This window comes from Bombina bombina, chromosome 2, assembly GCF_027579735.1.
Source record: "Bombina bombina isolate aBomBom1 chromosome 2, aBomBom1.pri, whole genome shotgun sequence".
Classification (NCBI taxonomy): domain Eukaryota; kingdom Metazoa; phylum Chordata; class Amphibia; order Anura; family Bombinatoridae; genus Bombina; species Bombina bombina.
In genome coordinates, this window is record NC_069500.1 from 169,553,138 (window position 1) to 169,568,146 (window position 15,009).

At 38.7% G+C, this 15,009-nt stretch overlaps 1 protein-coding gene across 1 annotated transcript in view; it reads left to right on the forward strand.

The window, feature by feature from the left end:
• The window catches only part of ERBIN (erbb2 interacting protein), a gene marked incomplete in the record, with an annotated part of 752,109 nt that overhangs the window by 568,518 nt on the left and 168,582 nt on the right, over positions 1-15,009 (forward strand). Inside the window, 2 exon segments of the mRNA XM_053701342.1 lie at positions 3,106-3,250; positions 14,649-14,721. Of these exon segments, the coding sequence (XP_053557317.1) occupies positions 3,106-3,250; positions 14,649-14,721 (218 nt within the window).

The window sequence follows — 15,009 nt, forward strand, 5'->3', positions numbered from 1 at the left end:
GTAAGTATACCAGGGGCTTGTATTGTCATTGTGTAGTTGTGACTTTATGTATGTGTGTAGTTATAGCAGGGGCTTGTATTGTCAGCGTGTTGTGTATGTATGTGTGTAGTTATACCAGGGGCTTGTATTGTCAGTGTGTAGTTGTACCTGTATGTATGTAGTTATAGCAGAGGCTTGTATTGTCAGTGTGTAGTTGTGCATGTATATATGTGTGTAGTTATACCAGGGGCTTGTATTGTCATTGTGTAGTTGTGACTGTATGTATGTGTGTAGTTATACCAGGGGCTTGTATTGTCAGTGTGTAGTTGTGCCTGTATGTGTGTAAGTATACCAGGGGCTTGTATTGTCATTGTGTAGTTGTGACTTTATGTATGTGTGTAGTTATAGCAGGGGCTTGTATTGTCAGCGTGTTGTGTATGTATGTGTGTAGTTATACCAGGGGCTTGTATTGTCAGTGTGTAGTTGTACCTGTATGTATGTAGTTATAGCAGAGGCTTGTATTGTCAGTGTGTAGTTGTGCATGTATATATGTGTGTAGTTATACCAGGGGCTTGTATTGTCAGTGGGTAGTTGTGACTGTATGTATGTGTGTAGTTATACCAGGGGCTTGTATTGTCAGTGTGTAGTTGTGACTGTATGTATGTGTGTAGTTATACCAGGGGCTTGTATTGTCAGTGTTTAGTTGTGCATGTATATATGTGTGTAGGTATACCAGGGGTTTGTATTGTCAGTGTGTAGTTGTGACTGTATGTATGTGTGTAGTTATACCAGGGGTTTGAGCAAGCTTTAAAAACATGACAAACATGCATGCAAGATTTGGCAGATGCCATGACGTGTTTCACACTATATTGCTGAGTCATAGTAATTTATTTTTCTTTATTATTCATTTTATTTTTTATTGAGGACATACCAAATAAAAATACAATATTCAGGAGTTCACAGTAACCTTTTTAAATAAAAGTATAAAACAATCCTGTTTAAGCAATATTGAGCCAACAAAACAAAAAGTGTCCTAATTTCCTTCTTTTTGGTGGTTGTCAACGAAAATTCTTACTTGTGGGAACTCTCGGACCTCTATCTCTGGGGTTAATTGAATAATATAATCTCAAAATAGCTATATTACAGGAAAAGTGTTCGGACATTATATATAGATTATGAAAGGCTCAGTGAATCCATACGTTCAAATTAACAAAAAATGGGGGGGGGTTAAGTAAATTAAATATATGACCCTATCAATAGATTTGTCTGGATCTTAATATAAATTTAGCAATTTTTAATCCTATTTCTATTTTATAAATAGAAAGTCTGGGTAAATAATCTGATATTCTTATCTAACAATGACATACACAAGATAGTAACAAGTTTACAATATGTAGGCGAAATATTAGACATTTTGAACATTTTCAGTAAAACTGACATAAATGTAAAATATCTAATCAATTGCAAATGTTGTGGTTAAGCAATCTATCCATGTGCCAAATCGTGTGCTGTGAGTATTAGGGGACAAGACCGCAGGTTCTGGTAATAGCTTGGATGGTAAAATAAAAATGTTTTCATCCGTACAATCTGACCCTGATTGAAGGATATCAACTTCCCTTCTATATCTTTTTTTTTTTTTTTTTTTTTTTTTTTTTTTTTTTATAACTATTCAAGGACATTCTAGAGTAGTAGCATCTTCCCCGTCTAGCAGTACATTGTTTGACATATTGTTGTCTCCTTTGCCCATAATTTGACTCTCAAAACTTGATTTAATGATTAAGGTATCTGGAGCTGTGGAATTTTCAGGTCGACATTGTGCGTACACTGTTACACAGAGCCTTTATTTGCAGATTAAGCCATCCTTGATACGACTAATATGGGGACACAAGATTTTTAAGTCCGAGTTTCTGGTTATCAATGTGCAATCAGTGTTTTCAGGTAGTGCCTTATCTATGAGAGATAGCATTGTTTTTTCCAGTCTCGAAAGGTAATCATCAAGGTGTTGCAAGTATGTCTTATCCTGAATGACTATCGATTGGTGAGCAATGATGGAGTATAAGAATTTGAATGTGCTACAAGTTGTTGGCAATATATGATAGAACTCCTAGATTTGTAGTCCATGAGCAGTAAGAACCCCATAGAGTCCGGGGAGGGGTGGGGGGGGGGTTGCCTACTGAGTTGCTGCCACTGTAGGCCTTAATTGTCTTGTTCACAGCTCCAGAATCATGAAAACAGATAAGCAATGGATTCACTCCTCACAGTGTGGAGCAATAGTGATTGTGGTAGACCCTCATCTCCTGTTGAGGATACTGATATCGATTGTAGTATACACAAGTATGCTGGCTCTTGATTGACTCACTGACTGTATCCTCATGTAGCGTGGCACACCAGCACAACCTTTTGTTTTTAACTACTTTGCAGGGTTTAAACACCTAGTAAAATAAACATTTTTGTTTATATAAATAAAATGCTCTGACAATATTTTTACACTAGGATGTCCCATTAATGGAAACTGTGTTGGGCTCAAGTTGTATATGCTTGCTCATATTACCACAAGTAAAATAAACTTCCCCGAGGTGTTTATGATAGTTCTTAGTTTTGCGAAAATTCTCCTTCATATCTAATGTGATAATTTAACTGGTAAATTAGGGAGGTAAAAGATTTGTGTTACACTAAATATATATTACAAGAAAAGTAAAATCTCAGGGAACGTGTCCTAGTGAATAACGTTAGAGGCTTGCTTTCTCTTACAAACACACTAGGATTTTTTTGTTTTCAAACAAGCTAACAATATTTTTTATATGGAGTGAATAATAGTTTAAAATATTATATGAAGATTGCAGCATATTTGTGTCGTTCAGTGGATGTTAGCAGCCTACAAGTTTGTGTTATTACATTAAATCTAGAAAAAAAATATATAACGGATATATTATTGATCTAATAAAAAGGAATCATTATCTACAAGTAATGTGAAAAGCATTTAGAAAAGACTATAGAAATAACCACAAGATAATGATAAAAATGGTTAGTATTGCGCAAACCATCTTAGTTATACACATGAACTATATTTGAGTGCTTTATGTAGTCCTGCAGCACTTTAACTTTCTCTTTTCTCCCCCCCTATAGTTCATTGGAGGTTTGAAACAGTTGACATACCTGGATTTTTCAAAAAACAATATAGAAATGGTGGAAGATGGAATTTCTGGATGTGAAAATATGCAGGATTTGTTACTGTCTAGTAACGCAGTGCAGCAGCTGCCTGAGTCTATTGGTTGGTATATTTTTATACTTGCCCATATAGGGAGATATGTGTTGGACGCATTTTGGAGTAATTTACATAAACCCTGTTCTTTCATAAGGTGGTGAGAGTCCACAAGTCCATTACTTTTGGGATTAAACTCCTGGCCACTAGCAGGAGACAAAGATTTCAAAGAACTCCAAAGAGTTTTCTATCCCTCCCACGTCACTGATAAGCCAGTGTAATCTTTGCCTCCCAGGATGCAGGTGAAGAATTGAGGTGCTCTTAAGATTTTTCATTAAGAGGGTTCCTAGTACCGATTTGTGGTCCATTTTTTCCCTAAGGGAGCTTCTACAGAAAGCATAGGGTAGTGAACAATTACTCCCTGTATAGGAGTTGGTCACAAGCCTACCACAGATGTCGTGGGGACTGATCCCTTAGCCTCCTCCTGTTGGGTCGTCAAAATACTGCTTACAGTCATCCTCTGCTGTGATGTATTGAATGCAGTCTTTTTGTCAGAGGGTAAGTTCAGTAGAGTGGGTGCAGCTTAGGTAAGTACATTTGTTACTCACATGGCCCACCGGCAATTAGCAGGTACAGTTATATCACAGTACATCATAGCCAGGGGTCAAAAAATGTATTAGATTTACACCATATATATACTTAAGTTTATGGGTGACTTCTCTATTATTTTTATGAGAGTTGGTACTATGATAAGAACTTTACTGGTAAAGCGTTTTATTTTGTATTTTATTGTTTTTTAATATTTAATGGGTCCATACTGGGGTTTTTTTTAAAAAAATTCTTATTGTTCTTGCAGTCTCTTAACCGTTCCAATCTTCAATCTAACCAAGATTTAGCCAATATCTTGCCCGTGGAATCTTAAAGGACCACTAAATGCAGTAGTATTGCATAATTAATAAGGTCATAATTAAAAGACAATGCAATTACACCAACTCTGAATTTCAAATAAGCAGTAGATTTTTTTTCTTGCAATTTTTTTCTCACTTTTTCCGGTCTCTTGTATCATGTGACACACATCAGCCAATCACAGTCTTGTATACGTATATTGTGTGAGCTTGTGCACATACTCAGTAGTATCCACAGAAAGTGTACATATAAAAAGACTTTGCAAAATTGATAATGGAAGCAAATGGCAAATTGTCTTAAAACTGCATGCTCCATCTGAATATTATATTTTGACTTGAGTGTTATTTTTCTTTCTAATGACACGGTGAGTCCACAGATCATCTCCAATTACTATTGGGAATATCACTCCTGGCCAGCAGGAGGGAGGCAAAGAGCACCACAGCAAAGCTGTTAAGTATCACCTCCCTTCCCTCCAACCCCAGTCATTATAATGTGAGGCAGTTTGTGCAGGCACTGGGGACGAGAGGAGTTCATGGAACATACGCTCAGTTCGTTTATTATTCCGGTCAGAGTGGTTGTTTTTTTTTGTTTACTTACTCTCGGCGGCTTTACCTTCAGAGTGAAGATTAATGCCGGCCGGGAGGTTCAGGTTTATACGTCCACGATAGGTGGGTCTGTTCTGAAGCGGCAAAGAGTTTTTCGTGTTTTTTTCTTTCTCACTTCCAGAGTGCCGGAAGGGTGACGTAGTTCGTTGTGGCTCCGCTTTTCAGTGTTAGCGGTCTCCGGATACCGAGTCGAGCAGCTCTGGGTTGAGTCCGGATTTTCTCTCTATATTGCCTCCGGCGGTCAGCATGACGGGTAGGCACCTCAGCAGGGCTAGCTGAGGTGTAGAGGCTGTCTGGGGTGTTCTAAGACCAACTTTTTTCCATGGGAAATAAAAAGTTGTTTAAAATTTAAAGGGACAGTAAGGTTTTTATGACATAATCTAAAAAATAAATAAAAGTATTTTATTTTTCATTTGTTCAATTGTTGGGTAAAAATGGACCAAGAGGCCATGCAAAATGTTACTTGTTCTTTGTGTTTTGATGCTAATGTGGAACCACCAATCCCTTTCTGATCCTCATGTATTGAGAGAACATTGAATTACAGGGATAGATTTTTTTGATTCTGAGTCATCATTGTCTAAGGCGGATGCTGTTCAGGGGTCTCCTGAAAATTTTCAAGATATGCCGCGGCTTTCTCCTCAAGTGTCCCAAACTTTATCGTCCACACATGCAGTGCCCTGCGCTTCCTCTCACACTCTGGTTGGAGTTAAGTTGCAAGTCATTGCTACCCACATATCTTCTGCGGTAACTGATGCACTGTTTGCTTTTCCCATGCTGCAGGGAAAGCGCAAGAGGAGATCTAAGGAATCGGTGAGTAAGGTTTCTGACACAGTCGTGGCTATTCCGAATGTTCCTTCCCAGAAGTCTGAGGAGGAAGATACTTCGGTAGCGTCTGAGGGTGAAATCTCAGACTACTTCTTCTGATGCTGAAGTTGTTTAATTCAGATTTAAGCTGGAACACCTCAGTTTGTTACTTAAGGAGGTTTTGGCTACTCTGGACGACTCAGACACTACTGTCGTAGTCAATCCTTAGAAGTCTAGTAAGCAAAACAAGTACTTTGATGTACCTTCCATGGTGGAGGTTATCCCTGTACCAGACCGGGATACAGAGATTATTGCTCGGGAATGGGAGAGACCTGGTATCCCTTTTTCTCCATCCCCAATTTTTAAGAAGATGTTTCCAATAGCTGACTATTAGGGAGTCTTGGCAGACGGTCCCCAAGGTGGAAGGAGCAATTTCCACTTTGGTTAAGAGAACCACTATTCCCATAGAGGATAGCTGTTCCTTTAAGGATCCTATGGATAAGAAGTTGGATTGCTTAAAAAGATGTATGTACACCAGGGTTTACAATGGCAAACTGCGGTGTGTATTGCTACCGTCACCAGCGAGGTGGCATACTGGTTTGATGTATTGTCTGATTCTATGCAGACTTATACTCCCCTTGAAGAGATCCAGGATAGGATCAAGGCTCTTAAGTTGGCCAATTCTTTTATTATGGATGCTTCCCTACAGGTTATTAAGCTGGGAGCAAAGAATTCTGGTTTTGCCGTACTGGCCCGCAGAGCCTTATGGTTGAAGTCCTGGCTTTTGGCGATTCCCTGCAAGGGTAAGACCTTGTTTGGGCTGGGCTTGGCTGAAATTATTTCAGACATTTCAGGAGGAAAGTGTCATTTCCTCTCTCAGGATAAGAGGGATAAGCAGAAAGGACGTCAGAGTAATTTTCGTTCCTTTCAAAACTTCAAAGGTAAGCCTTCCTCTCCTTCTACCAAGCAGGAACAGTCCAAGCCTTCCTGGAGGTCCAACCAGTCTTGGAACAAGGGGAAGCAATCTAAAAAGCCAGTTAATGACTCAAAATCATGAAGGGTCTGCCCCTGATCTGGGGCTGGATCTTGTGGGGGGCAGACTTTCCTTCTTCGCTCAAGCCTGGGTTCGGGATGTTCCATATCCTTGGGCGGTGAACATCGTGTCCCAGGGATTCAAACTAGAGTTAAAGACCTTTCCTCCCAGGGGCAGGTTTATGCTCTCAAGATTGTCTGTAGACCAGATAAAAAAAGAGGTGTTCTTACACAGTGTCCGGGACCTTTCCGACCTGGGAGTGATAGTGCCTGTTCCAATGCAGGAACAGGGTCTGGGATTTTACTCCAATCTGTTAATGGTTTCCAAAAAAGAGGGAACTTTCAGACCGATTATAGACTTCAAAAGCCTAAAAAGTCTCTTCGTTCAATTCTTCCCTTAGTTCAAGAGGGTCAATTCATGACAACAGTAGATTTAAAAGATGCATACCTGCATGTTTCCATCCACAGGGATCATCACAGGTTTCTGAGGTTCGCTTTTCTAGACAAACACTTCCAGTATGTGGCTCCTCCATTCGACCTTGCCACAGCTCCCAGAATTTTTTTAAAGGTCCTGGGATCCTTGTCGGCGGTGCTCCGGTTGCGGGGCATTGCAGTAGCATCTTATCTGGGCGACATTCTGGTTCAGGCACCATCCTTTCAACAGGCAAACTTCCACACGGAGATGTTATCTTTTCTGCGTTCTCACGGATGGAAGGTGAATTTGGGAAAGAGTTCCTTGATTCCAGCTACAAAGGGTAGTGTTCTTGGGAACAATAATAGATTCCTTATCAATGAAAATATTTCTGACAGAGGTCAGAAAAACAAAGATCTTCGACTCTTGTCTTGCTCTTCAGTCCTCTCCTCTGCCGTCAGTGGCCCAATGTATGGAGGTGATTGGTCTGATGGTAGCTGCCATGGACATCATTTAGTTTCCTCGGTTCCTTCTCAGACCTCTGCAGTTATGCATGCTCAGGCAATGGAACGGGGATTATGCGAATCTGTCTCCGCGATTACATCTGGATCAGGCGATGAGATTCTCTTCCTTGGTGGTTGTCTCAGGATCATCTCTTACAGGGAACCTGCTTTCGCAGACCCACCTGGGTGATTGTGACAACGGATGTCAGCCTGCTGGGATGGGGAGCAGTCTGGGGCTCACTAAAGGCTCAGGGGACATGGACTCGGGAGAAGTCTGTTCTCCCCATAAACATTCTGGAGCTGAGGGCAATCTTCAATGCTCTTCTGGCCTGGCCTCCGCTTCAGCCCGGTTTATCAGGTTTCAGTCGGACAACATAACTTCAGTGGCTTACATCAACCATCAGGGAGGAACTCGGAGTTCCTTGGCCATGGCAGAGGTAGCCAAGATTATTCAGTGGGAGGAGACCCACAACTGCTGTCTGCAATCCGCATTCCAGGAGTGGACAATTGGGAAGCGGATTTTCTGAGCAGACAGACCTTTCATCCGTGGGAGTGGGAACTTCATCCGGTGGTGTTTTCCAACTTGATTCTCAAATGGGGACAGCCGGCACTGGATCTCATGGCATATTGACAGAATGCCAAGCTTCCGAGGTACGGGTCGACGGATCCTCAGGCTGTACTGATAGATGCTCTGGCGGTTCCTTGGAATTTCAGTCTAGCATATTTTCTCAGTTCGCTCTCCTTCCGCAGGTCATTGCTCGAATCAAACAGGAGAAGGCGTCGGTGATCCTCATTCCACCGGCTTGGTCTTGCAGGATCTGGTATGCAGACCTAGTGGTGATGTCTTCTCTTCCACCTCGGAGACTTCCACCTCAGAAGGACCTTCTACTTCAAGGGCCATCCCTTCATCCAAATCTTGTTTCTCTGAAGCTCACTGCTTGGAGATTGAACGCTTAAAGGGACACTGAACCCACATTTTTTCTTTTGTGATTCAGATAGAGCATGACATTTTAAGCAACTTTCTAAATGACTCCTATTATCAAATTTTCTTCATTCTCTTGGTATCTTTATTTGAAATTCAAGAATGTAAGTTTAGATGTCGGCTCATTTTTGGTGAACAACCTGGGTTGTTCTTGCTGATTGGTGGATAAATTCATCTACCAATAAAAAAGTGCTGTCCAGAGTGCTGAACCCAAAAAAAGCTTAGATGCCTTCTTTTTCAAATAAAGAAAGCAAGAGAACGAAGAAAATGTGATAATAGGAGTAAATTAGAAAGTTGCTTAAAATTGCATGCTCTATCTGAATCACAAAAGAAAAAAATTGGGTTCAGTGTCCCTTTATTTCTATCTAAGCACGGGTTTTCGGAGTCGGTTATTGAGACCTTAATTCAGGCTCGTAAGCCTGTCACTTGAAAGATTTACCATAAGATAAGGCGTAAATATCTGTATTGGTGTGAAGCCAGAAGCTACTCTTGGAGTAGAGTTCGGATTCCTAGAATTTTGTCTTTTCTCCAGGAGGGTCTGGAGAAGGGTTTATCTGTGAGTACCTTGATGGGTCAAATATCTGCCTTGTCTATTTTGTTGCATAAACATCTGGCGGATGTACCAGACGTGCAATCTTTCTGTCAGGCCTTAGAATCAGGCCTGTGTTCAAATCTGTTACTCCTCCTTGGAGTCCTTAACCTTGTTCTTAAAGTTCTTCAGCAGGCTCCATTTGAAGCCTATGAATTCCTTAGATATTAAGATGTTATCTTGGAAAGTTTTGATTCTCAGGCTCCATTTGAAGCCTATGAATTCCTTAGATATTAAGATGTTATCTTGGAAAGTTTTGTTTCTCGGCGTTACAGTGTGATATCCCCTTATCTTATTTTTCATTCGAATAAGGTAGTTTTGCGTACTAAGTTAGGTTTCCTCCCTAAAGTGGTTTCGGATAGGAACATTAATCAAGATATCGTTGTTCCTTCTTTGTGTCCTAACCCTTCTTCTCATAAAGAGCGTCTGCTGCACAACCTAGATGTGGTGCGTGCATTGAAATACTATTTACAGGCTACTAAGGATTTTCGCCAGTCTCCTGTTTTGTTGTTTTCTGTGGGAAATGCAAGTCAGAAAGCTACGGCTACTTCTCTTTCTTTGTGGCTGAAGAGTATAATTCGCTTGGCCTATGAAACTGCTGGACAGCAGCCTCCTGAGAGAATCATGGCTCATTCCATGAGGGCTGTTGCCTCTTCCTGGGCATTCAAAAATGAAGCTTCTGTGGAACAGATTTGCAAGGCTGCAACTTGGTCCTCTCTACACACTTTTTCAAAATTCTATAAATTTGTTACTTTTGCCTTGGCTGAGGCTTTTTTTTGGGAGAAAGGTTCTTCAAGCAGTGGTGCCTTCTGTTTAGGTCTCCTGTCTTGTCCCTCCCTTATCATCTGTGTCCTCTAGCTTGGGTATTGATTCCCAATAATAATTAGAGATGATCCGTGTCATTTTAAAGAAAACAAAATGTATGCTTACCTGATTTATTTATTTCTTTACATGGTGAGTCCACGGCCCGCCCTGCTTATTTAGACTCCCTGTTTTATTTAGATTCTGTTTTATAAACCTCAGGCACCTCTGCACCTTGTGTTACTTCCTTTCTCTGTTTTTCCTTCGGTCGAATGACTGGGGTTGGAGGGAAGGGAGGTGATACTTAACAGCTTTGCTGTAGTGCTCTTTGCCTCCTCCTGCTGGCCAGGAGTGATTTTCCCAATAGTAAATAGAGATGATCTGTGGACTCACCATGTCAAGTAAGAAAGAAAGAAATTTATCAGGTAAGCATAAATTTAGTTTTGTTTGGTTTAAGGGTTTTACAAGTTTCCCTGTTTGAAACCTATGCATTCTATTGGCATGTCTTTGAAAATTACTGTCTTGCAAAGCATTGTTTCTATTAGTGATTTCTTCAGCAAGAAGAGATTCTGAATTATCTGAGCTTTTTTGCGATTCTCCTTTATGTATTTTTCTTCAGGGTAATGCAGTTTCAAGAACTAAAAAATTTTTTTTTACAAAAGGTAGTTTCCTCAAACAACATCAATAGAGAAATTGTGGTGCTTAGAGCTTTAAAGTTTATCGTGAGGCTACTAAGGATTCTACTCAATCATCTAGTTTGTATATTACTTTCTCAGGTCCACGCATTGTTTAATGGTTAAAGCTTTAAATTTACAAGGCTTACATGGAGGCTGGAAAGTCTCCCACAAATCATGTTACTGCTCATTCTACCAGATCAGTTTCCACTGGGCTTTTAAAAATGAGACTTCAGTAGAACAAAATTGCAAGGCAGCATTATGGTCATCCCTACATTCTTTTACTAAATTCTACCATTTTGATGTTTCGGAAAGCAGCTTTTTGTAGGAAGGTCCTCCAGGGAGCAATGTCTGAAAAGTAAGTGCCTGCTTTTATTTATCCTGCTCTCTTTTAGTCATGGACTCCACAACTTGGGTATTAGTTTACCAGAAGTAATGGACTTATGGACTCTCACCACCTAATGACAGAAAACAAAATGTATGCTTACCTGATAAATTAATTGGTGAGAGTCCACGAGGCCTGCCCTATTTATTTTAATTGTTATTTTTTTCTGATGGCAGGTCTAGTTTTGTTCCTGATTTCAATGTTCTGTCCTCTTCTATATTTCTGCTTCTCCTTACTTGGCTATATGCAAGACTGGCTTATCAGTGAGGTAGGAGGGATAGAATACTCTTGGAGTTTTTCAGAATCTTTACCTCCTAGTACCCAGGAGTTGAATCCTGTAAGGGACTCGTGGACTCTCAACACCTCAAAAGAAATGAATTTATCAACAAGTATACTTATATCTAATCAGGTTTTTCAGTGGGCACTTTATATAATAGTATGACATAAGTGTGTAACTTTATTTTCAGAAATAAATTATACACTAAATCAAATTATTTTTCTCCTTGCAAAGATAACAGGCTTGTTCCAAATAATTCAGAATATAATGTAAATTGAAGTCGGCATACGTTCAAACTAATATATTGGCAGGTCACCTCCCGAGTAGTTGGATAGATGAGAATGATGTATATCGGGGCGGGAGATAGAGGTTTTTTTTTTTGTTTAAAGTTTTTTTTGTTTCCTCCTCTAAGAAGGATAATTGTGTAGATAATACATTGAATGGAAACTTATAATTTTTAGTATAGAAGACATAAATCCATATGTGGGAATACTCTTACGAAGAAGCAGCTGGTTCCTCTATTATATGTTTGTATACGGAATTTGTATTTGGGAATATTCTCAATTTCTTTTCTCGTCTTTCTTTCTTGTTTTTTTTTTGTTTATGTTATTAATAAAGAGTGAAAAAATATGATTAGATTGTATGAAATGTATGGTGGAAAATGTATGGAAATTAAATTTGAAAAAGTAAAACTCCAGCAGGGGGTATAAAACAGTTCTTTTGAAATATTATTAATGTATTTCCATGCAGGAATATAAATAAATATATTGATTATTATTTGGAGGCCCTGCGTGGCGCAAAATTCAGGACTTTGTCTTTTTGTTTTCTGTTCTGTTGTTGGAATATTTATCTCTGCTGGTAGACACAAATAAAGAAATATTTAAAAAAAAAAAGAATATAATGTAAATTAATTTACTTTTCATGGAAGATAGAACTATATTAGTGGTGTAGTGAATTTGAGATTGTGATAGAATTTTTTTTGCAACATACACATGTTTGCAAAAATGATTCTAGTAAGTTGCCATAGGATCTGTGCTAACCTTTGCAGTGCACGTAACCCTCTGAGAATACACCTGTAAGCCAAGTGCATGTACATCAAATACTGGCGCATGCTCTGAGAGCAGACCATGACAGAGCATGCATAAATATTAGTTACAAAGGCACATAGCCTCCTGTGTACGTTTTTCTGATAACTCTTAATATAAGCTGTTATGCAGAATGCATGATTTCCCTGTTTGCAGGATTACAGGGGTGAACACTGCCATGTGTATGTGCAAATCTATCAGTAAATGGCTATCCTGTATAAACATAGCTTGAGATTCCAGTTACTGATTATCCAAAATATAATCTTTCCTATTTGGTTTTGGATTTGGTATAAACGGAGTGCAATTTCGTGGTAGCTTAAGACACGAATTATAAAGTCTTGGGTGGTGCCAGAGATTATTTATCAGGGCTGGTGTAGGTCAGTGTTTCTCAACCTTCAGTCCTCAGGACCCTTACCAGGCCAGATATTCATTATATCTTAACAAGAGCACAGGTGAAATAATCAGCTGATTAGTAACCATGGTTACTAACCTGCTCTTACCCTTTAGATGATTGTCACCTGTGCTCTAGTTAAGATAGAATGAAACTCTGGCCTGTTAAGGGTCCTGAGGACTGGAGTTGAGAAACACTGGTGTAGGTAGTATTTGGGAGTTAATTCAGATACCCTGGCAATATTGGGATAGGGTAGCCAGAGGCCTGGTGCTATTAATCCCTTCATTCCCACATACTTGCCACTGTTGCTACTTGACCATGACAAAAGCATTATTTGCCTATTTTCATGCCTGAAGACGATATTAAAGGGACATTATACACTCATTTTCATATAACTGCATGTAATAGACAATACTATAAAGAATAAGATGCACAGATACTGATATAAAAATCCAGTATAAAACTGTTTAAAAACTTACTTAGAAGATCTCAGTTTAGCTCTGTTGAAAAGGTAGCTGGAAAGCCCTTCAAGCGGGAAATAAGACACCTACCCCCTCCCCCTTCTTTTACATATGAAAAGACCCTTTACACAATCAGGAGCAAGCTGGAGTAGAGGCATCTGACGGTATTCTCATAAAACTTTGGGGCTTGGTTAGGAGTCTGAAAATCAGAGCAATGTTATTTAAAAATAAGCAAAACTGTACATTTAAAAAAAACAAAAAAACTATGGGCTATACAAGTAGATAATCTACAAAACATTTATGCAAAAAAAGTGTATAATGTCCCTTTAAGCTAGTTTTTGGTGTCTATAAACTTAATGGATACATGTCTGTTGCAAATATGAATTTCAGGTTCTTTCTGTGTTCTGTAGTTGTAACTAGGCTATCCTAGATTTAAAAAAAAAAAAAAAAAACATGTATAAATGAGCTTAAATGTAAGAGAGTTTAATATTCATTTAAGGCCTGTCTATGGCTTCATGGGCAGCAAATATGAATGTTTCCACATCAGACTTATACAAGACAGAAGTTTGCAGCACCACATATTGCATTTTATCAGAGGAAGCCATCTTTGGGCTTATTTTTACAGTTAAGATTCTAATGAGATACATAAGATTGTGTTTTAGTTGCAATTATTTAATGCACATGTTTGTGTAACTGTTTTGTTGTATTCCGTTTGGTACATTTGCTTTTTAAAATGGACCAATAAAAATATTGTATTTCAGAAAATTTTATTTCAGAAACAGAGTTTATTTTCTGTTTTGAACTATTTTTATAGTCAATAATCTAAGAACTGACAAATAGGGCATGTGTGTCTCTGTGCACCATTTTCTCATATTAAAGGGACAGTTAACTCAATTTGTTTTATTGTTTAACAAGATAAATAATCCCTTTATTACCAATTCTCCAGTTTTGCATAACTAACATGCTTATATTAATTACTTTTTACCTGTGTGATTACTTTGTATTTAAACATCTTTTGACAGTCCCCTGATCATGTGACTTTTTATTTATTATCTATTGACTTGCATTTTAGCCAGTTAGTGCTGTGTTGTGCAGAGCAGGGGCGTGAGCACAATGTTTTTTATATGGCCCACATGAACTAGCACTCCCCTGTTGTGAAAAGCTAATAAAAAAGCATATGATTAAGAGGCTGTGTGTAGTGGCTTAGAAACAGGCAGAAATGTAGAGGTTTGAATGTTTATATAGTTTATTACTATAACTATGTTGGTTGTGCAAAGCTGGGGAATTAGGTAATAAAGGCGTTATCTATCTTTATAAACAATAACAATTTTAGTGTTGACTGTCCCTTTATTTAGGTGTTATGTCCCTTTTTATTACTCTGGATACAAAGCTAAGTTTGGTAAATGCATCTGTAAATATAAGCATAAGAAATGCATTAACTAAGATATTTCCTCTAGTGTCTTTTTAATGTTAATGGAACATCATTTTCAATGCATGTTCCATGTGTTCTGCTACAACTTCTCTTTAGCTTTTCCTTTTTTCTTCTTTTTTTCATTGTAGGTGCACTGAAAAAATTAACAACACTTAAAGTGGATGAAAACCAGTTAATGTATCTACCAGAATCCATTGGAGGGTAGGAGCATTCGCTTGTCAAACTAGAGAGGTTTCTGAGAAGCAACATTATGTGTAACATTCTGCATGAGGCCCAGAGGTTAAATATTGTGCTGGCGTTCGTTCTAGCCTGGTGTTTATAAAATAGCTTTAGTTTAGCCTTACATTTTACATCAGGGCTTCACATATTTGTTTAAAATCTAGGAGCCATCCCCATGATATGGATAGATGTGAGGTAGATATGCATGTATGTGTGTGTGTGTGTATATATATATATATATGTGTGTGTGTGTATATGTCTCTCTTATTT